The sequence below is a fragment of the Scyliorhinus canicula genome, chromosome 14 (genome assembly GCF_902713615.1).
Source record: "Scyliorhinus canicula chromosome 14, sScyCan1.1, whole genome shotgun sequence".
Lineage (NCBI taxonomy): Eukaryota > Metazoa > Chordata > Chondrichthyes > Carcharhiniformes > Scyliorhinidae > Scyliorhinus > Scyliorhinus canicula.
In genome coordinates, this window is record NC_052159.1 from 59,668,093 (window position 1) to 59,694,875 (window position 26,783).

Here is a 26,783-nt window from a genome sequence, read left to right on the forward strand (position 1 = left end):
AATCACTTTAAATCGGTCCCCACTTGTTCTTGATCCTTTTACAAGCAGGAAACGTTGCTCCCTATTCACTCTGCCCAGCCCCCTCATGCTTTGAACATCTCTATCAATTCTTCTCTCCCAACTCCTCCAATCTATCCTCATAACTGAAGTTTCTCATCCCTGGAATCATTCTTACAAATCCCTTCTGCACTCTCTCCAATATGTTCACATCCTTCCTATAGTGTGGCAACTAGAACTGTACATATATTCCAGCTGAGGTATAACTAGTGCCTTGCATAAGTTCAGCATAACCTCCTTGCTCCTGTACTCTATGTACCTATATATAAAGCCCAGAATATTACATGCTCTTTCCTTTATTATGGGCCAGGGTTTAGAGAACACCAAAATATATCATGGAGTTCACCTAACCCACGACTTTCAATAGATTTTGGTTATGGGGACACAAGGGCCCACTTTACAGGTGTGATTTTAAACAAAACAATGTTTATTCTATGAATCCAGTTAACATTTTATAAACACACAGTAAACATCTAATCAACTACCAACGCTGATACCCCCACAAAGGTACAGTAATCTATAGGTAACCCTTAATAAATTTCCTAAAAACATCCATAAGCCAAACACCCTTTTTCTTTCCTACAAAAACAGTAGGTTTGCATTCCTTACAAAAACAGGTATTACTTTGAAATTATCAAGTAATCTGGAGACATTCTTTAGTATGCAGAGAGAGAGAGACCAAAATACACCTTCTTGGTTTGGATGCAGCTCCCCAACTGAAAACCTTAAGTAAAACCCAGAACCAAAAACAGCTTCCAGTTGGAAACGAAAGAAAAAAGTAGAGCCAGAGCCCAGCTCCACCCACGCAATGACATCACTGCAGCCACTTGAGAAGACAAAAAATTCTTAAAGTGACATTTTCATGACACCTTGAAACATCTATGTACATATACACTCGGGTCCCTCTGCTCCTGCACCCCTTTTAAAATGTTACCCCTTAAGAACTTTACCAGTTACTCATGACTCAAGAAGTGTACGCATTTAAAACATTGTAATCTCTGCAAACCATTACTTAGCACGGCAAACCAGAGATTTGTTTTTATACGCATATAACATTTAGCCAAAAAACGGGAAGTCTGCACGTCAATCCAAAGAAGAAAACCTGCAAGATTGAAGTTCAATCAGAGAGACAGTGACCTACGACACATGTACAAATAGGTTTGATAGAAAGCAAAATTGCGAATATAGAAATAGAAGATAGCTGTAAAAAAATACTTTTATCAAAGCTTTTCATCTTGCACTCAATAGGACAATCTCAAGAGAAAAGCCTCAACCAAATATATTTTTTCAGCAATATTCAAATTCCATGCTACCAAGAAGATAGATATTGGAAATATTCCAAAAGAAGTAAAACGCTGCCAGAAACCAATGATGTTAAAAATCTTATCAGTACTGCTGCAAAGCACATTCCACTGAGCGCTTGCAATCAAACGATTTCAGCTACACCAATGGGCTTACTGGGAGGAAACTGTCTTCGGACACTATAAAATAAGCTAAACATTTAATCTCAGAATAAAATCATAACCCATCATGTATATGTAATACCGCCACAAAGAAGTTGTTTTTAAAAGGCTACTAAACATATCACCTCAAATTCTAGCCCATAGACTTCATAGGAAATTACCGCAGACAAAACAAAAAGGTACGAAAAATTAATTATCTTATTGAGAAACAATAGAAAACCTTCAAAATTGTAAACTTCAATCAGGAAGAAAACAGAAACAATTGGACAGTGTGTTTGTACATATTTGGTATATTTTGCAGATTCCTTATATATGATTTTCTGTTTTCACAAGTGTTTAACACTTTCATCAGTCGGACCTTTTCTAATCATATTCCTCAATTTTATTTGAATGGTGTCCATCATCTTAATTTACGTGGTGCTGTTTAATAAAATTAATCAGTTGAGCCAAGGAATTTGCATACGCGTTGTGCTGACATGAAAAGAACACCTTAAGTGTGGTTATAAAACAGGAGTTAGAAATTCTTAAAAGTTTTAAACAAACTAGCATCTAATAGTGTTCCTTATCCTCAATAAGAAGGGGGGGAAAAAAGGACTTACTGTTTCATCTTCAGTTTCAAAGCCAAAAACATTCCTCCGTTTCACTATCAGCAGGTCATGGTTATCATCGTCGTCATCATCATCATCATCAGTAAACTGAAATGCTATGACTTCTTTATCCTTCTCTGCTTCAGCATTTTGGTCATTTGGATTTCCATCTTCATCACTAGATTTGCCAGCTTCATCACTGGATTCGCCAACTTCAACATTGGATTCACCAGCTTCATCACTGGATTCGCCAGCTTCATCACTGGATTCGCCAGCTTCATCACTGGATTCGCCAGCTTCATCACTGGATTCGCCAGCTTTACCACTGGATTCGCCAGCTTTACCACTGGATTCGCCACCTTTACCACACACATTTTCCTCAACAGCTTTGCTAACTTTGGTTTTCTCTCTGGTCTTCTGTTGGGAAGAGGGTTTGTGTTTCCTCAATTGAGCCTTAAAGTCTTCCAATTCCTCATCAGCATCTGAAGCATCTTGCCGCAAGCTTCCAGCTACAGTGTCTTTAGAAACAGTAGGGCAATTGACTTGTGGTGCATTTCTTGTATTAGACATATCTCTTTCTTTTTGTGCTTTCTGAAGAAATCTAATTCGAGGAGGTACTGCAAGGCCTAAGGAGCTGTAATTAAAAGGAATTATACATCTTTAATAACCTACACAGAATCATGTAGATTAGAATATGCAGCACAGAAATGGGTCATTCAGCCAAACTAGTCCACGCCGGCGTTTATACTTCACTCTACTCACCTCCCACCTTTCCTTATCTAAATCTATCAGCACAACCTTCTGTTCACTTCTTTTTCACATGCTTACCTAGCTACCTCTTAAATGTATCTATAGTATTTGCCTCAACCATTCCCGTTGATAGAGAGTTTCACATTCTCACCACACTTTGGGGAAAGACATTTCTTCTGAATTCCCCATTTGATTTCTTGGTGACCATCCCATCTTGATAGCCTTCAGTTATGCTCCTCCCATTAATGGAAATGCTCTCTCTCTCTCTGTCCTTTCTATAATTATAAATGGTTTTGTTAAAGATCTCAATTAGGTCTTTCCTCAGCCTTTCTCCAAGTTTTTATTTTTCTCAACCTTTTCTTTTCTCCTGAAAAGTGACCCAACCCATTCATCCTTTCCTGATAGGAATAAACTTGCAACCTGGTAACATTCTTCCAAATAGTTGGTTTGTAGTACAGACCTTGAATATTGCCGAAATGAGAAACATGTTGCCAAAGATTTTTGTCTTCCACTCATCAAGACAAATGCAAGAATGTCAAATTTCAAGCAATCACAACAATTTATACTACAGGAGAAAAAGGCGCCGACGGGTTAGCAAGTCAACTAACCGACCAAGACGTTTTCATGGAGAAAGAAATGGGGTACTACGGGTTTATTGAATCAGATAGCATGTTCCTTCAGTTGTTCTTTAATAGCAGAATACAGACTGTACTTGAGCATGTCTAAAACAAAAGGTCTACTTTTAGATATGGTTTTGCAATCGAACAACACTTGCTGAACAATCCTGAGTGTGCCAATAGCTGCACTAACACTAATTTAAGATAATCAGCCAAGCTCATAACATGGTTCAAAGACGTTTGGTAGGCATTACATACATTCATGCACAGGGGTTCATGCTTTGCAAAAAGCAATATGTTTGAGTCTTGTGAACTACCCTAGAACCTAATTTAAATATATGAATTAGGACTATGGAGCTTTATTTCCAGTGGCGTACCCTTGCATGTTTTGTAAATATGGCTTTATGAATGTGAAAAATCAGAAAATTGAAAAGGTAATTAAGGAATATGTAGGTTTCAACTGTACAGGTGAGGTGTCGACGGTAGTTGTCTGGGAGGCTCCAAAGGTAGTGGTGAGGGGTGAGGTAATTTTGTTTAAGGTCAGGGTGGACAAAGAGGAGAGGTTGGAGCGGCAGAGGGTAGTAGATGAGATGTTGGAGGTAGATAGGAGTTATGCAAAAGATGGGGACCCAGCGAAGCTGGAAAAGAGGAAGGAACTACAGGCGAGCTTCAACCAACTGTCTACTAGGAAGGCGATGCACCAACTGAGACAAGCAAGGGGTGCAGTTTATGAACATGGAGATAAGGTATGTTAGCAGGTCAGCTCCGGAGGGAAGCAGCGGCAAGGGGAATTCTTCAGGTGAGGGATAGGGCAGGGAAGTTGGTGGTGGCTCCTGAGCTCATTAACAAGGTTTTTGAGGAGTTCTATGAGAGGTTGTACAGGTCAGAGCCACCCGGGGGAGACCGTGAGATGCAGGAATTTCTAGATGGGTTGGAGTACCCGAGGGTCGGGGAGGGGGATAGGGCTACATTAGAAGGAGCAATAGTGGAGCAGGAGATAAAGGATGCGATTGGGAGGAGGCAGTCGGGAAGGTGGCAGGGCTGGATAGGTTTCCGGTGGAATATTATAAAAAATTCAAGGATAGGATGGCATCCCTGATGGTGGGGATGTTTGAACAGGCGATAGTCTATGGAAGGGGGTGTTGGCACAAACCTTGGGGCAGACATCAATTTCACTGTTGCTAAAAAAAGATAAGGATCCGATGGAGTGTGGGTCACATAGGCCCATATCACTTTTGAATGTGGACACAAGTATTGGTGAAGGTACTGGCGGGTAGGCTGGAGGAGTGCCTCCCGAAGGTGATAGGTGAGGATCAGACTGGGTTCGTGAGAGGGAGGCAGGTTTTTTCGAACATTAGGAGGGTTTTGAACGTCGTTATGGCACTGGCGGAAGGGAAGGAAACAGAGATGGTTGTGGCATTGGACGCAGAGAAGGCGTTCGACCGGGTAGAATGGGGGTACTTGATGGCAGTTCTGGAGCGGTTTGGGATTGGACCAAGATTTGTGAACTGGGTAAAGCTAGTATACAAGGAGCCGAAGACGAGTGTCCGCACAAACAACATCAGCTCGAGATACTTTTCTCTCCACTGTGGGACGAGGCAGGGATGTCCTATGCACCCCCCCCCCCCCCCCCCCGCCCTGCTCTTTGCACTTGCGATTCAGCCGTTGGCCATCGCATTAAGAAGTTCGGGAGCATGGAAAGGAATGGTGCGGGGGGAATGGAGCATAGGGTGTCCTTATATGCCGACGACTTGCTGCTGTATGTGTCGGAACCAAGTGTGTCGATAGGGGGAATATTGGAGCGAGTATTTGGGTCTTTCTCGGGGTACAAGTTGAACCTGGACAAGAGTGAGTATTTTGTGGTGTCTCGGCCGGGGATGGGGGCAGGGATGGGGGGGCTGCCATTCCATAGGGCAGGGACTCACTTTAGGTATATGGGGGCGCAGGTTGCCCGGGAATGGAGGAGGCTTCGAAGGTACAACATCTCTAGTTTGGTGGGGAGAGTGAAAGCCGACCTGGCAAGATAGGATGGTCTCCCTCTGTCACTGGCGGGTCGGGTACAGACGGTTAAAATGGATGCGTTGCTGCGATTTCTGTTTATTTTTCAATGCCTGCCGAGTTTCCTGCCAAAGACTTTCTTCAGGGAGATTGAGGGAAGGTTTACCTCGTTCATATGGGATGGGAAAGTGGCCAGAGAGAGAAAGGTGCTGCTACAGAGGGGAAGGCAGGCAGGGGGTTTGGGTCTTCCAAACCTGATGTACTACTACTGCACGGCGAATGTGGAGAAGGTGCGGTGCTGGGTCAGAGGGGTTGATTCCCAGTGGGTCAGAATGGAGGAGAGTCTGTGTAGGGGATTGGGACTGAAAGCAATAGCAACAGCGCCACTCCTGATAGCTCCGGGGAAATACTCAGGGAGTCCGGTAATAATAGCATCATTGGAAATCTGGAGGCAGTTTCGCCAACACTTCGGGTTGGGGGCAGGATCAAGGGAAATGCCGATTTGGGGAAACCACAGATTTGAGCCAGGGAGGTGGGATAGAAATTTTCGGAAACGGGAAGAGAAGGGGATTAAGACGCTAAAAAATTTGTTTCTTAGGGATTGGTTTGCAGGATTGAGGGAGCTGGAAGCGAAGTATGGGCTGGAGCAGGGAGAAACGTTTAGATACATGCAGGTTCGAGATTTTGCCAGAAAGGAGATACAGAGCTTCCCGGAGGAACCGGCCTCCACATTGCTGGAGGAGGTGCTGACGACAAGGGGACTGGAGAAGAGGGTATACAGAGCACACCTCACGAAGAGGAGAAGGCACCACTGGAAGGGATCAAAGCAAAGTGGGAGGAAGAGTTTGGAGAGGTTGGAGAGGAGGGGGTCTGGTGTGAGGTGCTCCGGAGAGTAAATGCCTCCACCTCATGTACGAGGTTGGGGCTGATACAGCTGAAGGTGGTATACAGAGCACACCTCACGAGGGCGAGTATGAGCCGATTCTTTGAAGGAATAGAAGATGTCTGTGAGCGTTGCGGAGGGGGGGGCCCGCTAATCATGTTCATATGTTTTGGTCCTGTCCAAAGCTAGAGGATTACTGGAAGGAGGTTTTTAGGGTAATTTCCAAGGTGGTGCATGTGAAACTGGACCCGTGTCCCCGGGAGGCCATATTCAGGATGTCGGACCAGCCAGGGTTGGAAACGGGTGCGGAGGCAGATATTGTAGCCTTCGCCTCGTTGATCGCCTGAAGGCGGATCCTGTTGGGATGGAGAGCAACCTCTCCACTGTGTGCCCTGGCGTGGCGGGGGGAACTGTTGGAATTCTTGACTCTTGAGACAGTTAAGTTTGAACTGAGTGGAAGGACGGAGGGGTTCTACAATTCATGGGCATTATTCATTATGCACTTTCAAGAACTGGATAACATCGAACATTAGTTGGGGGAGGGGGGGATGGGTGGGAGGGTTGGGGGGGGGTTGTGTGCATTAAGGGTGACTATGGGTAATCCCGGATTCCTTTTTGTCAGTTGTTTATGTAAACATGGGGCCAATGTTTGGTGTTTGGTGGGAGGATGGGATTGTTGTTATTGTTATGGGGATTGACATATTTGTTGCTGATTATGGTTTATTGTTGGTGGGTGTAAATTTGGGAGAAAATGTGAAAAAGGAGAATAAAAATATATATTTTTTTTTAAATGAATGTGAAAAAGCTTAAATCAACATCAATTAATTTCTTTCCCCCTACCAAAGAAAGCCTGTCCTATTACATGAGCAAATGGCTGGTCTGTCTATGGACTCTAAAATCATTTGTATAGGTCAGTGTCTAATTTACATACAGGTCTTACCATTGGGACATAAATAATAAAGAGCATGCTACACCAACAAAAATGGATGCTGCCGCCAGTCCATTCATCTTCTATTCCCGTTCTATTCTCCCACAAATAACTGCAGCAGAACTTCAATGCAATTGCAATTCTCCTAGTAACATGGGCTGAAGAAAGAACATTTGCCAAACTATTCATGTACCCATTACGTTAGTGGACAGGTGCAGAATAGAATTTTGCGCATTTTAACATGAAAGAGGGGATTACACCTAAAATTATATTACTCTCACAATAGAGGAACAGAAAACATAGGATTGTAGATATAGTTCATTGAAAGTGGAAAAGAACATAAAAGGAAAATATGGTTCTGCTTTCATAGCATGTAAGGAAGGCATGTAACATTTCTGCAAGACATTGGCTAGGCCACAAATGGATACAGCTCTGGACGTTCAAATAGGGGAGGAATTTACAGCTGTGGAAATTATATAGGAGAAATTCACTAAAATGATACCAGGAACAACAGATTGTAAAGAAAGTCTCAAAGTAAAACATTTGACTGAACAGGGTACAGTGATATGGATCTAATAAGGATTGTGGAAGGGACTGAAAAGATAAATAATAAAACATTATTTCTACTGTTGGCAAATTGGTAATAAGAGAACACAGATTGAAGGTTATCACCATAAGACACGGCGGGGAACAGGGATGGAATCCGGTTGGAAAAATGTCATTGCAATTCCTATTTTTACTTTCTAAATTGCAGCGGAAAATTCCCTGTCACATAAAAACACCTGCAGCCAAACCCTCATCCTACCCCACCGTACCAAATTAATTCAAATTAACTCTCACGATACAAATCATTCCTCTATAGTGAACAGCCAAATATAAATATTCAATTTATTCACTGGAATGATAGGCATCTATTAAAAATATTTCTTAAGGAAACAAAAAGCTTCACATTTACTCTACAGCATTGCAAGTCATGAAGGAATTTGGAGAAGGGAAATTAAAAATAACCTTAAAATTATTCCGGACTAAGATGGCACCACAAATTATACTAACCGTACAAATTGTTCCTCTTGTATGTAAGATCAGATGCAGAAAAATGGTACTGTCTAAATTGTGTGAATAAAAAAGATCTATCTGCAAGTGAAATTTAAATCTGAGAGGAAAGGAACCTTTAACTCATATCTGTCCATGCTGTGGTTGACCTGGAACTGCATGATTCTGCCCTTTGTTGCTGAAAGCAACCATGTGTTTTGTTCTAGGTAAATACATCCTGCATATTGCTGCTGTGAGCTCATCTGTCTGCAACATACAACAGACTCATCAAATGTTACTTACAATGCATATTCCTTTAATGGTATTGTGAAAACATCGAAGACGTCTTTGTTCTTCATAAGGTAGACTGAGCGTACATAAGACACAAAACACTGCAATAAAACAGAAGCTTTCATTGCACATTTTAGACATTATAAATAATCACAAAATAACAATTTACTTAAATCAACATGCATACCTCAAACCGCAACATGTTTAATGGGTGTTCATTCTCCCCGCGTTTGCGTGGGTTTTGCCCCCGCGACCCAAAGGTGTGCAGGGTAGGTGGATTGGCCGCGCTAAAATTGCTCCTTAATTGGAAGAAAATGAATTGGGTACTCTAATTTTTTTTTTATGTTTAATGGGTGTTTTAGAATTTAAAACTAAAGAGCTAAGTCCCTTTGAGGAACACAATTGTGGAAAAGCCCCCAACACAAGGATTTCCAAGCCTATCCTCACACATTAACGGCCAAGTTTGGAAAAGACTGAGGTTCTGGTCCCAGTAGGCCATAATGGCGACAGTAAGGCATAATCCAGTCCTTCTGGCATATTTCTCATTAAAGATATGGCAAGGAAATGCTGCAATGGTCACATTCTTGAGGCCCAAAGACTTCAAGATAGTTTGTCTCCTCCATTTGGTCGGCATTTTAAGAAATTTGGACGAATGAAAAAAGTTACCGAATTAAACAGGATAAACCTTTAACTGAATACTATTAAGGACATTGAACAAACCTTATCACAAAAAGCCTAATTTAACAGCACCATTCCAATGATAACTGTGTAAGTTTATTATACAATTTTCAAATTTCATTTGAGGTAAAACAAAAGTCCATATATCAACATGTGCAAGTATCTTTGCAATTACAAAGTGCCGAATGTAACAACAGCTTGGGGGGGGGGGGGGGGGGGGGGGATGATAATACATTGTATCCCTTACTACTTTTACACAAAATTAATCTATGCATCAAAATAGTATTATCACAGCTAAAATTGAGAAACGGAAAGACTCACCCGTTGTGCTCGTTCTTTCAGATCCTGTTCTTCAGCTAAAAAAGCTTCGAGCTTTGTCTGTACATTTGTTAGTTTTCCTGGGTTTATTCTGATTAAAAGGATCAAAAAACGATTAATTGTTCATTTTGTCTTCATTGGTAACCCGGTCAGCTTCAACAAAAATATGAAATCCATAGAATCCCAATAGTGCAGAAGGCCATTCGGTTCATCGGGTCTGCACCGACCCTATCTAAAGCACCCCTAACTAGACCCACTCCCCCGCCCTATCCCGGTAACCCCCACCTAACCTGCATATCTTTGGTCTGTGGGAGGAAACTGGAGCACCCGGAGGAAACCCACTCAAGACACAGGGATAAAATGCAAACTCCACACAGTCACCCAATGCCAGAATAGAACCTGTTGTGAGGCAGCAGTGCTAACCACTCTGCCGCCCAATAAAATAAGCTGATTCAAAATCAATAGCGCCAAAAACAATATTACAGGGTAGATTTTAAATTGTGTTACTGGTTATAATCAATGCCACAACCACAAGGTCAATTTACAGCTCCTTGGCACAACACTTCAATCAATTTTAGTGGTAAACATGTGTTGCTCTTTCTAAATGTGAAAAATATCAGCATCTTTCAGCGTGCTGACATGTCAGCTTTCCACAAACAAAGATGCAACAGACCCATGGAGGAAAAGAAGAATCGGCATTTAAAACAAAAACTGGTTATCTTGATTCCTAGCCCTGGTTATGAGGATCAAATTTTCACTGTTCAATTATCAAAAAAATTACACCAAATCACATAAAAGAGTTACGAGCACCTCAAAGTGCTAGATTTTAAGGAATATCCTTTCAGAAAGAGCTAGAGAGGGTAAGTGACTGAATTCCAAAATTTAGAGTCTAGAAAGCTGGATGACGGTTGTCAATAGATGGATATGAGAAATCACTGATGGATGTGGTCAGAATTAGAGGAACACAGAGGTTTGTCAGGCTGGAGACAGTCACAGTTATTGGAAAGAGTAAGGTTATGGAGGCATTTGGGCTCAAGGATGAGAATTCATTGTTACACCAGGAACTAATGGAGGTCAATGGGTGAACAGAACTTGATGGGAGTTAGAAAGTGGCCTGCACAGTATTGGATGAGTATCGGTTTACAGAAGATGGTAGTCCACCCAGCAAAGCACTGAAACAGCTGAGACCAAAGGTAACAAAAGCATAAATCCTAAACCAGGAGTGGATATGGGCAATATTATAGAGATGAAAATAGGCAGAAGAGAAGATATGGAGTCAGAATAATCTTCAGCCAGAAGTGCCGAGTGGATGATCCATCTCGGTCTCTACAGGTCCCCAGCATCACAGATGCCAGACTTCAGTGAATCTGATTCACCCCATGCGATATCAAGACAGACTGAAAACACTGGATACTACTATGGGCCCTGACAATATTCTGCCAATTGGAAATTGTGATCCAGAACTTGCTACACCCCTAGCCAAGCTGTTGCAGTACCAGGTACAACACTAGCATCAACCCGGTAATGTGGAAAATTGTGCAGGTAGGTCCTGTACACAAAAAGCAGGCTAAATCCAACCCAGCTAATTACTGCCCTATCAGTCTACTCTCAATCATCAGTGATGATGGGTGTCATCAACTGTGCTATCAAGCGGCACTTACTCAGCAATAACCTGTTCACTGGCGCTCAGTTTGGGTTCCACCAGGGTCACTCAGCCACTGACCTCATTACAGCCTTGGTTCAAACATGGACAAAAGAGCTGAACTCCAGAGGCGAGGTGAGAGACTTTGACATTAAGGCAGCATTTGATGGAGTATGGTATGAAGGAGCTCTAGTGTTACAGATGCTTAGTCAGCTTTCAACAGTAACTGAGATACTGGACCAGAATCATAAAGGTTTTAAGGCGGTGCGAAAAGATCAATTCGTTCCAGGAGTAATATCATAAGAGATGGGGCATGGGCATTTTATAAAACAAGCTTTATTAAAAAGTAAAAAAAGAATTGAAATTTTTACTTCAACCCTAACAACAACAGATTACTTGTGACCATGTTTGAGAGGCTGTTCATTGCAGGGGGTGTGAAAAGGGGGGGGGGAAATTTGTACAGACTGTATAGTTGTTTCCCGGGGTGTTTATGTGTTATAACCTGTTTTGATGCAGGTTTGTAATAAAAAATGTTTTAAAAATTGCTTCTCAAATTCAAATTGACAGATTACATGTAGTTTCTGAATCTTAACACACGAGTCCCAATAAGCAGCACTTCAACTGAACATGCAGTTCTCATACCACTTACACAGGAACCTTGGACCCAAGTTCCTAATATCTGCCTCTCGTAACACTAGCAAAACTGGAGTCAATGGGAATCAAGGGGGAAACTCTCCACTGGTTGGAGTCATACCTAGGAAAGTGATTGTGGTTTTTGGAGGTCAGTTATCTCAATTGCAGGATATCACTGCAAGAATTCCTCAGGGTAGTTGCCTAGGCCTGGCTAGCTTCAGCTGTTTCATCAATGATCTTCCCTCCAACATATGATCAGATGTGGGGATGTTTGCTGATGATTACACGGACTTCAGCGCCATTCACGACTCCTCAGACACTGAAGCTGTCCACATGCAAACGTAGCAAGGCATAGATAATATCCAGGTAACCTTCATGCCACACAAGTACCAGGCAATGACCATCTCCAATGAGAGAGAATCAAACCATCATCCCTTGATATTCAATGGCATTACCATAAATGAATCCCCTACTGTCAATATCCTGGGGGTTACCATTGACCAGAAGTTAAACTGGACTAGCTATATAAATGTTGTGTCTGCAAGCACAGGTGAGAGGCTAGGAATCCTGCGGTCAGGACCTCCCCTCATGCCTCCCCAAAGCCTGCCCACCACCTACAAGTTACAAGTCAGGAGTGTGATGGAATACACCGCACTTGCCTGGATGAGTGCAACTCCAACTACACTCAAGAAGCTCAACACTATCCAGGGCAAAGCAGCCCACTTGATCGGCACACCTTCCACAAACACTGACTCCCTCCACCACCGACGCACAGAAGCAGCCATATGTACCATCTACAAGGTGCACTGCAGGAACTCACAAAGGTTCCTGAGGCAGCACCTTCCAAACCCACGTCCACTATCATCTAGAAGGACAAGAGCAGCAGATATCTGGGGACACCACCACCTGGAGGTTCCGCTGCAAGTCACTCACCATCCTGACATAGAAATGTATCACCATTCCTTCACCATCGCCGAGTCAAAACCTGGAACTCCCTCCCTAACAGCACTGTGGGTCTGCCTACGCCACATGGACTGCAGGGATTCAAGAAGGCAGCTCACCACCACCTTCTCAAGGGCAAGTAGGGATGGACAACAAATGCTGGCCTAATCAGCAAAGCCCACGTCCCGTAAAAATGAATTTTAAAAACAAGAACCTCAGTTCAGTGTACAATAAAGATTAAATCTGCAGGGATGTGGGGTAAAGAGCAAGGGGTGTTGGATTAATTGGACAGCTCCACCAAAGAGCCAACCCAGGTCCAAATGGTCTCGGACTGTGCTGAATCTTAGATTCTATGATATGCACATCTTTTTGCCTCCTTTAAATTTTAATAGCTTTTGATTATTTTAAAATATAGCCCAAGTATTAAGATTCCCACTTGTAAATGGAATGTGGAAGATACTGTGCCTTACACTGCCTGTGGCTCGCATCTCTTTAAAAACATATATAAGCTCAACATAGGCGTTCTGTAAGGGTCCTTCCTATTTATCCCTTTATTTCCTCTTTCTTTTATTATTGGCCATTACATTTTGATTCATGGAGGATTATTGGACATGTCTCAAGGCAAAAAGCCTGTATCTTTAATTAAAGTAGGAAGAGTCCGGAGGCTGTGCTGGTTTAAACTGGAGATTGCAGAGTACCAGTGAGATGGGTTGAGACTCTTGTTTGATTGATTGGTTGGTGGCCAATGGATTGGCCAAAAAAGGCTACACTCTGCCCGGTAACAGGTGGTGATTGCCTATGATCCCACTGGAATGCTTTTGAGAGTTCCAGGTTTGAGTTTGGTTTCAGTTTGGATTCTGACAGCACAATGAAAGAAATATCCAAGTAACTCTCTCCAGAAGGCCATTGTGAGGGCTGATTCTCTCTCCAGAAAGCCTCTGAGAATTGTTTTCATGGAACTACATTGGCCTGAAAACAAACCACAAACTGAAAGTACAGTTTGATGAGAAATAAGGTGCCACTCCAGGAAAGGTCACAAGTAATGCATTTTCAAACTACAGAGACCCCGAATGAATTAATTTACAGAAAATATCATTATAGGCTACAAACCAAAGACTTTAATCTTCAGGCTTACTGTGAAGAAAGGTCTGCTGACACGATCTGAAACAAAGGCACTTCCTTCCCTCCATTTAGGATTTTTACCCCTTTCCACCCCACTGCCTTTGTCTGTCGTATGTGCATGTATGTATATTCTATATATAGAATGGGTATTAGGTATTAGCTTGTCATTAACCAGTTGTATTTACTGCATATTTCATTATAGTTCTTCTAATAGATAAACAGTCATGTGTTTACATTTACAAACTTGGTAACCATGATTATTGGGCAGCCAAGGGCCAAATACTTTGGGTAATTTTATAAGAATTATTGGTTAATTCACCCGGGTTGTGACTGCAGGGCACATGGGGCTGGATTTGCCCACACATTTGCCCAGGGTGTCAGAACAGTCCCCAAATTGTGGGTCGCAGGACGTGATTTTGTGGTCGCAAGCTCAGAGACCTTAATATTAGATGTGCAGTAGAAACTCTGGTAGGAAAGTCCAGAGACTGACTCCAAGGCCCCATGATATGCTTGCCTAATTTATTTTTCTCTGGCTCGCAGGTTGCTGGGAGGGGAGAGGAGTGATCAAGTTTTGCAAAGTTACCCTCAATGTCAGCTCTGAGTGCAACACTTTGTTTTGGCTCGAAGTTCGTAGGAAGGATAAGGGAGTGAACCTTCAATTGAACCCATGTGTGACAGGGTCAAACCAATCAGCGGAAATCCTGACTTAAAGAGCAATAAGTGGGGGGTGGAGGCTTCAATGGGAGACGGGGGCTGGTTAGTGTGAGGGGGGCGGGACCAATGAGTAGCCAGTGTACATAACGTTGTGCCTCATTTAGAAATGCAAACCAAGATGATAAGAAACATTTCCGCAAATATAATGAAGCTTTTCTACAAGTATGGGTTCACAAGTGTTTCAGTCAGATCCGTAGAAAGGCCATAATGCCTCATTTGTCTCCAAGTACTATCCAATGACAGTATAAAGCCAATTAAGCTCAAGTAACATTTGGAGACCATTTACAAGTACTGCTATAACATCTATAAACCACACCAGTACTTAGGAGGATTTTGTCCAGAACATTTGTTTAGAACATAAGAACTAGGAGCAGGAGTAGGCCATCTGGCCCTTCGAGCCTGCTCCGCCATTCAATGAGATCATGGCTGATCTTTTGTGGACTCAACTCCACCTTCCCGCCTCAACACCATAACCCTTAATTCCTTTGTCCCCGTTTTAAATACTGATTAATGTCTTGAACTTTTCTACGCCAATTCTATTTTTGTGACTGCCAACACATTCTGGCAAACTTACAAACTACACAAAAGTAAATATTCACATGGGGGAAACTGACCAACTCTACAGCACGTCCATAAAGGAAAATACTAAACAAGCACTTTTAAATGAAGAACAACGAACTTTCATCATTCATTCTTATAACTGCTAGACAGATGGAGGAGTTTGGTACAATTCTCTCACTTTCAATCCAAACTGAGCCGTATATAAAATTTAACTGATTCACTTGAATCTTCACTTTCAAGATAAATCGATCCTATGGCAAGTACAGCTGGAGCAGGGGGAAATATTTAGATACATGCAGGTTCGAGAATTTGCCAGGAAGGAGATACAGAGCTTCCCGGTGGAGCCGGCCTCCACATTGCTGGAGAAGGTGCTGACGACAGGGGACTGGAGAAGGGGTAGTGTCGGCGGTTTATGGGGCTATTTTGGAAGAGGAGAAGGCACCACTGGAAGGGACCAAGCAAAGTGGGAGGAATAATTGGGAGAAGGTATGGAGGAGGGGTTCTGATGTGGGGTGCTCCGGAGAGTGAACGCCTCCACCTCATGTGCGAGGTTGGGGCTGATACAGCTGAAGGTGGTGTATAGAGCACACCTCACAAGGGCAAGGATGAGCTGGCTCTTTTGAGAAGACGTGTGTGAACGTTGCCCGCGGGGGCGGGGGGGGGCAGGGGCGAGTGTAGGACTGTATGTGTTAATGGTGACTATGGGTGATATTGCTGATTCCTTTTTGTTTATGTTAACATGCGGGCAGTTGTTGATATGGGGATTGACATTATATCAGTTACTGCTTATTGTTTATTGTTGGTGTGCACATTTGGGAGAAAATGTGAAAAAGGAGGAAAATAAAAATATATATTTTTTTTTATAATCGACCCTACGGCATGGTGCACAACTACATAGATCAGGAGGATAGAGTTTGATCCCCAGCCTTTGCCAAGATAACTGATTCAGTTGAAGTAGTAGACATTCACGATTGATGTCTTTATATAGGATATGCAGAACAGAAGCAGGCCATTCGACCTGTTTTGGGTAAACCACCATCCGGTGCTGTTGGGTGTTCTGTATATGAGTTTACTGACAGAAAATATTAGTGGCAGTCCAGTGACCCCCACAGATAGCGTGTGCATTAACATCTGATGGAGACAGGATGAAGTTTAGCTGTGATGCACTCTGCTCTAAAAGCCTAGTAAAACTCAACATCTCGATTTACTTGTGACGAGCAGGTATTTAGGAAATGTACCAGAAAGATTTCACGTCTATGAAACCACAATCCAGTGTATCATTGCCTCTGGAGACAAAATGAATTGAAGCAAAATTCGTATACATTTCTTTGCAAATTTGGCATTTTCAGAGCACAAGATGCCTTTGCAGTGAACTGTATTGGGCAAGATGGAAAATAAAATTCTCGACTCACTGTTTTGTCCAATGTGAAGACTGTTTAAAGCACACTTGCCTCCAAATTCTCGATGATATGGATCTAATATTAAGGAAAATGCAGTCTACATTTTTTATGATGTGGAGATGCCGACGTTGGACTGGGGTGAGCACAGCAAGAAGTCTTACAACACCAGGTTAAAGTCCAACATGTTTGTTTCAAACACTAGCTATCGGAGCACTAATCCTTCCTCAGGTGAATGAGCTCCGAAAGCTAGTGTTTGAAACAAACATGTTGGACTTGAACCTGGTGTTGGAAGACTTCTTACTGTACATTATGCCCGGCAGCACTGTGTATAGCACAATCGCTTCACAGCTCCAGGGTCCCAGGTTCGATTCCCAGCTGGGTCACTGTCTGTGCGGAGTCTGCACATCCTCCCCGTGTGTGCGTGGGTTTCCTCCCACAGTCCAAAGATGTGCAGGTTAGGTGGATTGGCCATGATAAATTGCCCTTAGTGTCCAAAATTGCCCTTAGTGTTGGGTGGGGTTACTGGGTTATGGGGATAGGGTGGAGTTGTTGACCTTGGGTAGGGTGCTCTTTCCAAGAGCCGGTGCAGACTCGATGGGCTGAATGGCCTCCTTCTGCACTGTAAATGCTATGATTCTATGATTATTTAAGAACCTATCTAAGCATAAAACTTCAAAGTGTGTGAAAAAAACACGTAACCCAAGTTGTACACACGTAACCACATTATTGAAACTTTGAAACGTGACAGTACACTGCTTTAAGTACATTGCTTTGAACTTGTAACACTTTCATTTCCGGCAATGTAAATATTTTTTACATTTTCTTAGCCAGTGTAATATTCAAGTAGAAACACAATCAATAGTTAGTTCTGGATGTTATTTAGATAAATCTATTACTTTATTTTGTTGATGGGGATTTTCTTCTCCTCCAACTGTTTAACCATGGCTTTCTCTTCAGATGGAAGTAATATTAAAAGTGCTTCACCACCTTCCTTATACCTATGAAAGAAAGCAGACATTATGTTGAAATATCAATCTATGATTAGAGTCACATCAATTCAGTATCCAAACTCAAAGTAGCCCCCCTCATTGAGCTCATACTCCCTAAAATACAAGATATGGGGATCGCCAATAGGATTCAGGCATGTTATAACACCGTCTCCCACCATAGTAGCTCATAAAGCCTAGTGGCCTCGTCACTTTGCTGACGGAGATATTCACTGATTTATAGGGAAGAGCCCCCATGTTTCCTGTTGCCCGATAGCCATAACCTCTTAGTTCTGGTTTCAATCTCATACATTTCTTGTACCTTCTCCAGTGCTTCTAAATCTGTTTTTTTATAATATGGAGATCAAAACCGTTCACAGTACTCCAAGAATGATCAATAAATGGTCTATGATCTTAAATGTTACCCACCTGAAAAGCTGGGTTCTCTTTTTTACATGCTGTGACATGTAACATAACTGAACTCAGGTGATTGAATAGATGGACTCATGTTTTTATTGTAGACCTGACCATGAAGTCTCTCCTCCATCTTAACCCCTCCTTTCAATTCCTTTTTTCTTGCCACACACACACACACACACACACACACACACACACACACACACACGACACAACACACCTGTCACTTGTTCTTAAATTTTCCTTTCGCAGACCTTTGTTCTGCTATTAACATGTTCTGCTATATTACCTTAATACTAGTATCAGCACTTTCTTTAGTCTTTAACACTATCATTAACACTCCTTTTGTCTTATGCCCATAACATCTTTGTCAAATCTTTCTATGCTGCATCTGTAAAGATTGGTACGAGTCTATGTGTACATGCCAAGTTTCCTTAGTTTCCTGAGGAAGTATAGGCACTGTTGTGCTTTCTTGGTCGAGGATGGACCAGGACAGGGGTGTGTACGATACTTTTCTTCCTGAAATCAATAGTTTTTAGTTTTACTAGCTCTTTAGTTTCACTGACATTGAGGGAGAGATTGTTGTCGTTACATCATGCCACTAGGTTCTCTACCTTCCTCTTGCACTCTGAATCGTCGTTATTTGAGCTCCGACCCACTATGGTCGTATCATCAGCAAACCTGGGAATGGAGTTGGAGCCAAATTTTGTCTCACAGTATTGTGTGTGTATAGGGAGTATAGTAGGGGGCTAAGTACGCAGCCTTGCGGGGCCCCAGTATTGAGGACTATCGTGGAGGTGGTGTTGTTGTTTATCCTTATTGATTGTGGTCTGTGTGTCAGGAAGTGAAGGATCCAGTCACAGAGGGAGGAGTCAAGTCTTAGGTTTTGGAGATTTGATATGAGCTTGTCTGGGATTATGGTTTTGACGGTGGAGCTGTAATCAACCAATGAGATTGACGTAGGAGTCCTTGTTGTCGAGATGCCCAAGGGATAAGTGGAGGGCCAGGGAGATGGCGTCTGCTGTGGGCCAGTTGTGACAGTATGCAAATTGCAGTGGACCAAGGTGTTCTGGAAGCATGGAGTTGATGACGGTAGTCATTGAGGCATGTTGCCTAGTTCTTCTTTGGCACCGTTATGATGGTGGTCTTCTTGAGGCAGGTACCTCAGAACGAAGTAGGAGAGGTAGAAGATGTTCGCGAACACACTCGCCAGTTGGTCCGCACAGGATGAGTGCATGACCAGGGACTCCCGTCAGGACCCGTTGCTTTTTGAGGGTTCACTTTCATATATACCGTCTCTTGTGAGGGCGACAAAAAAATCCTGCACAAGTTTGTAGATTCAAACTGAAAGTAACTTTATTTACAATAATATATACACATCAGAAGTAACTCACCATAGCTTTCTACTTTAGCTGGTACCACACTGGCCAACTCTATTTTTACAGGTATAATTGCTGAAGATTTCCCCGCCCCCCTCATTGGGGGAGCTCATACTCCCTAAAATACAACATCAGGGGATCACCAATAGTCCTCAGCCAATAGGATTCAGGCATGCTATAACACCGTCTCCCACCATAGTAGCTCATAAAGCCGAGTGGCCTCGTCACTTTGCTGACGGAGATATTCACTGATTTACAGGGAAGAATATTAACCAATCTCAAAGATAGCTTCTGCTTCCACAGGGCAACATGAACCACATATCCAGGCATGCCACGTACCTAGGTAGAAATGCTAATTAGCTGTCATCTCAGTTCCAGGACATCACTGCAGGAGTAGCTTTGGGTAGTGTGCTAAGTCCAACCATCTTCGTCAAGACCTTCCTTCCATTGCAAGGCAAGATGTGGAGATATTCGTTAATGAATGCTCAGCACGAGGGACTTCCGGTGACAGCGGGCAGGAGGCAGTCGCACACTGGAGGGCTCCCGTACAGGAATAGAAACTTCGGAATTTTAACGCCCGGTCCCGGGGGCAACGGAGGCTGAACAAGCTGCAAGAGGCACAGGGAGGAGAAATGTCCAAATATGGGGAGAAAATGGCTGCGGAAAAGGGGGTTAATGAAAGTCTGCCGGTTAGTGGAAAAGTCAGAACAGGAACTGTAAAGAAAGCAGAGGCTGGGGCACCAGGGAAGGCCACATTGCTCACAGCAGAAGAAATGACCACGGTAATGGCTGTGGAACTTGGAAAAACAGTTCACAAAGCACATGGAAGCGATGAAGGAGGAGATGGGGGCAGTATTGAAAGTGCTAGTGGAGGAGGCGATTGCCCCGGTTAGAGCGGCGGTATCGAGCGCAGCGCCAGAGGTCCAGAAGCAAGGTGAGACACTGAAAGAAGTAGAAGAGGCATTATTGCAGCACAGTGATCAACTCACCTAGATAGGGAAGGAGCTGCGGAAGGTGATAGAGACCAACAAGGATCTGTGAGCCAAAATGGAAGAGCTGGAAAACAGATCCATGCGGCAGAATCTGAGGATCGTGGGTCTGCCTAAAGGGATGGAAGGCCCGAGGCCGACAGAGTATTTTGCCATGATGTTGACGAAGCTATTGGGGGAGGGGGACGATCCCTCTCTATATGAACTGGATCGGGCTCATCGGTCGTGGAGGCCAATACCAAAGACGAGTGAGCCGCCAGGAGTAGTAACTGGGTGTTTCCATAGGTATAGCGTGAAGGAGAAGGTCCTGTGCTGGGTAAAGCAGAAGCGGATGGTGCAGTGGGCTGGAGTTGGTATACGCATATACCAGGACATTACGGTGGAGCTGGCGAGGAGGCGGGCGACTTTCGGCCAGGTGAAGAAGGCACTGTACATCAGCAACGTGCAGTGCGGCATAGAATATCCAGATAAGTTGAGGGTGACCTACAAATCCAAGGAAGCGGCAGAGGAGTTTGCAACGGCAGAAGGACTGTGGCAGAATTGAGAAATGGGACTGAGAACGGGTCGTGTACCGATGTAGCCTCATTGGGGCAGCGCGGTAGCACAAGTGGATAGCACTGTGGCTTCACAGCGCCAGGGTCCCAGGTTCGATTCCCCGCTGGGTCACTGTCTGTGTGGAGTCTGCACGTTCTCCCCGTGTCTCGTGGGTTTCCTCCGTGCGCTCCTGTTTCCTCCCACAGTCCAAAGATATGCAGGTTAGATGGATTGGTCATGATAAATTGCCCTTAGTGTCCAAAAATGTTAGGAGGGGTTATTGGGTTACGGAGATAGGGTGGAAGTGAGGGCTTAGTGAGTCGGTGCAGACACGATGGGCCGAATGGCCTCCTTCTGCACTGTATGTTCATGTAATTTAAATTTTTCATTCGTGTTGGTGTATGTACTAAATAAATCGACGCTGTATATTTGGACAAGGGAAGAATTGGGACTTTCATTTGCAATGATGGTTCGTTGGGGCTTGGGTGTGTCTGCTGGGGTTGAGTGCAAGATGGGATTTCTTGATTTTCCTGGGACCGGGCAAGGGGGAAGGATACCCAGCTGGGGGCCTCCACGCTGGCCAGTGAACGGGAGTGAGGTGGGGGGAGGGGCCGCGGCCATCGGAGCCTGGTAGAACAGGTTTCGGTGAGTCTAGCCGGGGTGAAAAGTTGGGGAAAGGGAACCGAGGTTGGGGGGAGGAGTTTACAAGAGGAAGTGGAGGGAGTGGTCTGGGTTGTCTACAATTAATGGGTGTCATTCACAGTACTGTTTCGGGGATTGGATGGCGTTGAATATTAAAGGGGGGGGGGGGGGTTGGTGGGATGGACTATATATGTCAGTGGTGACCAGAGGCAATTCCTTATTCCTTTTTCTTTTTTTCCCTTTTTCCCACTTTGGGAGGTTTTGTTTTATTTGATGCTTATATCGCCAGGTGGGCCGTTGTGTGGTGGGCATTGGGAGGATGGGATCGTTGTTAATAAGGGGATTGACAGTGCATTCGTTACCGTTTACTGTTTGTTGGTGGGGTGTAAATTCAGAAGAAAATGTGAATATGGAGAATAAAAATGTTTTTAAAATGAATGCTCAGCACCATTTACAACTCCTCAGACACTGAGGCAGTCCATATCGAAATGCAACAAGGCCTGGACAGAATCTCAGCTGACAAGTGGCATTGGATTTGGATTTGATTTATTGCCACGTGTACCGAAGTACAGTGAAAAGTCTTGTTCTGCATACAGTCTATACATATCGCTCCATATATGAAATACGATAAATACTCAAAGTAAATACATAGATACATACATCGGGTGAAGTATACGGAGTGTAGTACTATCCAGTAGAGAGGATACGTGGAGAGATCAGTTCAGTTCATAAGAGGATCATTCAGGAGTTTGGTAACAGCGGGAAGAAGCTGGTTTTGAATCTATTAGTGCGTGTTCTCAGACTTTTGTATCTCCTGCCCGGCGGAAGAGGTTGGAAGAGAGAATAACCCAGGTGGGAGGGGTCTTTAATTATGCTGCCCGCTTTCTCAAGGCAGCGGGAGGTGTAGACAAAGTCAACCGATGGGAGGCGGGTTCGTAGGATGGACTGGGCTGTGTTCACGACTCTCTGTAGTTTCTTACGGTTTTGAGCCAAGCAGTTGCCATACCAGGCTGTGATGCAGGCATATAGGATGCTTTCTATGGCGCAACTGTAAAAAACTTTAAGAGTCAATGTGAACATGCTGAATTTCCTTAGTTTCCTGAGAAAGCATAGGTGCTGTTGTGCTTTCTTGTTCATAGCTTGTTCGTGGGTGGACCAGGACAGATTGTTGGTGATATGCACACTTTGGAATTTGAAGCTGTCAACCATCTTCACCTAGGCACCATTGATGCAGACCGGGGTGTGTACGATACTTTGCTTCCTAAAGTCAATGACCAGCTCCTTTGCTTTGCTGACGTTCAAGAAGTTTGCACCTGGGTAGGCAGTGGCATAGTTGTATTGTCGCTGGACTAGCAATCCAGAGACCCAGAGTCATGCTCTGGGGACCCAGGGTTCCAATCCCACCACAGCAGATCATAAAATTTTAATTCAATAAAAATCTGGAATTAAAAATCTAAAGGTGACCATGAAACCGTTGTTGATTATCGTAAAAACCCATCTGGTTCACTAATGTCCATTAGGGAAGAAAATCTGTCGTCTTACCTGGTCTGATCTACATGTGACTACAGAACCACAACAATATGGTTGACTCTTTTTTTTTAAAAAAAAATGCCCTCAGGGATGGGCAATAAATGCTGGCCCAGTTGCAACACACACATCCCATGAACGGATTTTATTTTTTTTTTTTTAAATGCCAGGTAGACCATTTCCAACACGAGATAATCTAACCATCTCCCTTTGGCATGACTATCACTGAATCCCCCACTATCAACATTCTAGGGGTTACCATTGACAAGAAACTGAACTGAGTCACCCATATCGATACTGTGGCTACAAAGGCAGATCAGAAGCTCAGAATACTGCTGCGAGTAACTCACCTCCTAACTCCCCAAAGCATGTCCACCATCTAAAAAGCACAAGTCAAGAGTGTGATGGAACACTCTCCACTTGCAAGGATGCATGCAGCTCCAACAACACGCAAGAAGCTTTATACGATCCAAGACAGAGTAGCCCGCTGATTGGCACCCCTTCCACAAACATTAACCCTCTCCACCACCATGCAGAGTACCATCCTACAAGATGCACTGCAGGAACTCACCAAGGCCCCTTGGTGAACTCACCAAGGCCCACAACCACTCCCAAGGCCAAGGACTCAAAAGTCAACTCATTATAAATTCACACTACTGCCATTGTCCCCAAGCCTAAATAGCTTGAACCTTCTCCTCAGTAAAACATCTAAGCCTCCCTTCATCTCTTAGCAATCAAATAATCCAGGCTTCCTATCAGGCAGACTGCAGACCTGGTCACATGAACCGGTTAATCTCACCTAAATTTAAAGCTCATCTCAAAATATAATAACCTTGTACACCTCATTATTGTGCCATCAGATTGAAGGCGATTGGCATTAAAAAAAAACAAAGACAACATAAGACGATACTTCTTCACACAATAAGTCATTTGGATTTGAAAAACGCTGCCTGACCGGGTGGAAAAATATTCAATATGCTGCTTGAAAAAGGAATTATATAAATATTCAAAGGAGAAAAAAATTACAAAGATATGGGAAAAGAGCAAGGAAATAGAACTAACTGGAATGTTCTTCGAAAGAGCCAGCACAGGCTTGATGAGTCAAGTGGCTTCTTTCTGTCCTGTAGTTTTCTACGACTGTAGAACTGGGTTGCCAAAAGGTCCCATGATCAATTTCCTGATGGTGCTGAATTACCTGATGTCAGTAAAGACACCCCTCTGCTACAGAGGAGAGTGAAGCAAACCGGGCAGAGTTCCTGCTCTATGCCACATCCAGTAGCCCCTCCTGAAAACTGCACACATCAATACTGGACAACGAGAAGCCTGGCCTCAGGAACAATATCTCCAAATAGCTTGCTGACACTCATTTCAATAGACTTAAAGACAAGTCAAGCAACTGGGGAACTGTACCCCAACAGAGTGAGAACTGGCAGAGAAAAATTGGAGAACAAAATACAAAGAACTTGTATGATTAATTGTCCTTACAAGGTGCTACAGAAATGCAAATAAACTGCAAAAAAACCTTCCTAACCACATAAGTCGTTAGAGCTGGATTTCAAGGCTCTCAACAGCCATTTATCAATGTGAATTGCATGGTGTACCCTTCAATTCTGTTCAACCATCCTACGTTTGCAGATAGTGCAAACATTGCTTAGTTATGTATTCCATTTTAAAGTACTTTACAATGGCATGAAAAATGCACCATATGCTACACCACATTTTATGTTTACCACCCATTTACTGTAATAGTTTTAATCAACTTATGTTATATTTATCAAACCAATCCAGATACTCTTATTCCAGAATTTTTGAAGGGCCTTCAGAATTGGATCAGACACCAGATAACTGAAAACCGGAATAGTCCAAAAACAGATAAAATAAAGTTCTATACCACACAGAAAACCAAAGGTCAATTGAAAGGTGAATGCAAAACAAAGGATTCAAATTCCGTTTTAAAGATTGAGTAATGTGAGCTCTAGAAACATAATGATCAGCTTCCTATTAAATTGGCATTTCCTCATCAACAGAAATACATTTAGAGAATAAAAGTAGAGCTTTTACTGCGTCAATATTGCTTTGAATAATTACTTCTGTCAGTATTCAGAGTACAGGAAGAGGATAATATATTTGACATTTCAAGGAACTCACTAAAGTTAAAGTAATCAGGAAAACAGTAAGTATGAGGGAAAATGACTAACCCCGGGGACATGATGGTTTCCCTCCGAGGATTTTAATGTGTGGGTAAGTTCATAGGAACTGACTAGTGATATCCCACAAGGATCTGTTTGAATCTTTCTTCACTGTTTTCATTAATAACTGAATAGAGAATCACATGTCCAAGTTTGCTGATTGCACAAAGGTTATTGAGAGTATGTAATCTAGTTGACAGCATTAAATTACAAAGAACATAGAACGATACAGCGCAGTACAGGCCCTTCGGCCCACGATGTTGCACCGACATGGGAAGAGACAATGAAAAATTAAGTGACTGAACAAAACTGTGGCAGATAGACTCCAACACAAGTGTGTGCGGGCCGTTTATTTTGGACCAAAACAAAGAATAGATTAGAGTATTCTTTATATGGTAGGAAAGCTAGAAACAGTATATGTCCAAGAGATTTTGGGGTCCAAGTAGACAGGTCACAATAAACAAAAATGGAAAAGAGGGCTGGAATATGAAGTGAAGGAAACTGCTACATCTTTACAAAGCCCTGGTTAAGCAACATGTGGAGAATTGCTTACTGTAAAGTTCTGGGCATCGCATGTGATCAATGACCTTGGAAGTAGTACAGTAAACATTCACCATGGGATAGATTATGAGGAGAGATGAAATAGACTAGATTTGTTTTCCCTGGTATATCGATGTTTTAGAGATGCTATTTCTTTTTTAGTTAAGATTTTAATAAAGCAGATAGAGAAAAATATTTTACAATGGGATGGAAAACATGGACAAGGGAACATATCCTTGAAATCAGAGTCAGGCAGTTCAAGAGACAAAAGAGAAAGGACACAGAGTAGTAGAAAAGGTGGAACACTCTCCAAAAAAAGCAGCATGCACTGGCTAAATTAATTATTTCAAATATGAGATAGACTTTTGCTAACCAAGGGTATAAAAGAATATGGAGCGACGGTAGATAGAGTTGATGCAGATAAGCCTTCATTTCACTGAAGACAGAACTGGCTTAAAGGACTGAATGGAATATACATACAGTATTATATCAATGTTCCTAACATAATTTGTTATGCACAGGGTCACCAGAACACGACATTTCCATCTCAAAAGATAATTCATTTATACAAACCCATTAAAAACCTTTTGCATTTGAAAAGATAATTTTAAGCATTGCAATTTATGAAATATTATAATAGTATTTTGATTGGTCAAAGTGCAATTCCCCAAATGTTCACTTGAGCCTCTCATAAAATGGTAAACTATAGATATTTTGACTGAATTGATTGAAACAGAGGACAAAATCTTCCCACTGCTGGTGGAAAAGCTAAACCTGGGGGAAAAAGTGATTCTGAGTAAATTACACAGCTGAGAAAATGCGAGAAGTTATGAATAATTTCTATTGCATCAAAAAGGTTCCACTTCATGCCTTTACTAGATTTAATTTTTTATATTTTTGAAAATGCACATCGCCACAGCAACTAAATGAAAATCAAATAGTTGAGACTGAACAGCAATAATAA

The 26,783-nt window shown here is 42.8% G+C and overlaps 1 protein-coding gene across 1 annotated transcript in view; it reads right to left on the minus strand.

The window, feature by feature from the left end:
* The window catches only part of ddx10 (DEAD (Asp-Glu-Ala-Asp) box polypeptide 10), a 310,337-nt gene that overhangs the window by 231,907 nt on the left and 51,647 nt on the right, over nt 1-26,783 (minus strand). Inside the window, exons 10-13 of the mRNA XM_038818958.1 lie at nt 17,513-17,614; nt 9,606-9,693; nt 8,619-8,707; nt 2,116-2,741 (exon numbers count right to left, since the gene is read on the minus strand). Coding sequence (XP_038674886.1) covers nt 2,116-2,741; nt 8,619-8,707; nt 9,606-9,693; nt 17,513-17,614 — 905 coding nt within the window. The remainder of the gene's footprint in view (nt 1-2,115; nt 2,742-8,618; nt 8,708-9,605; nt 9,694-17,512; nt 17,615-26,783) is intronic.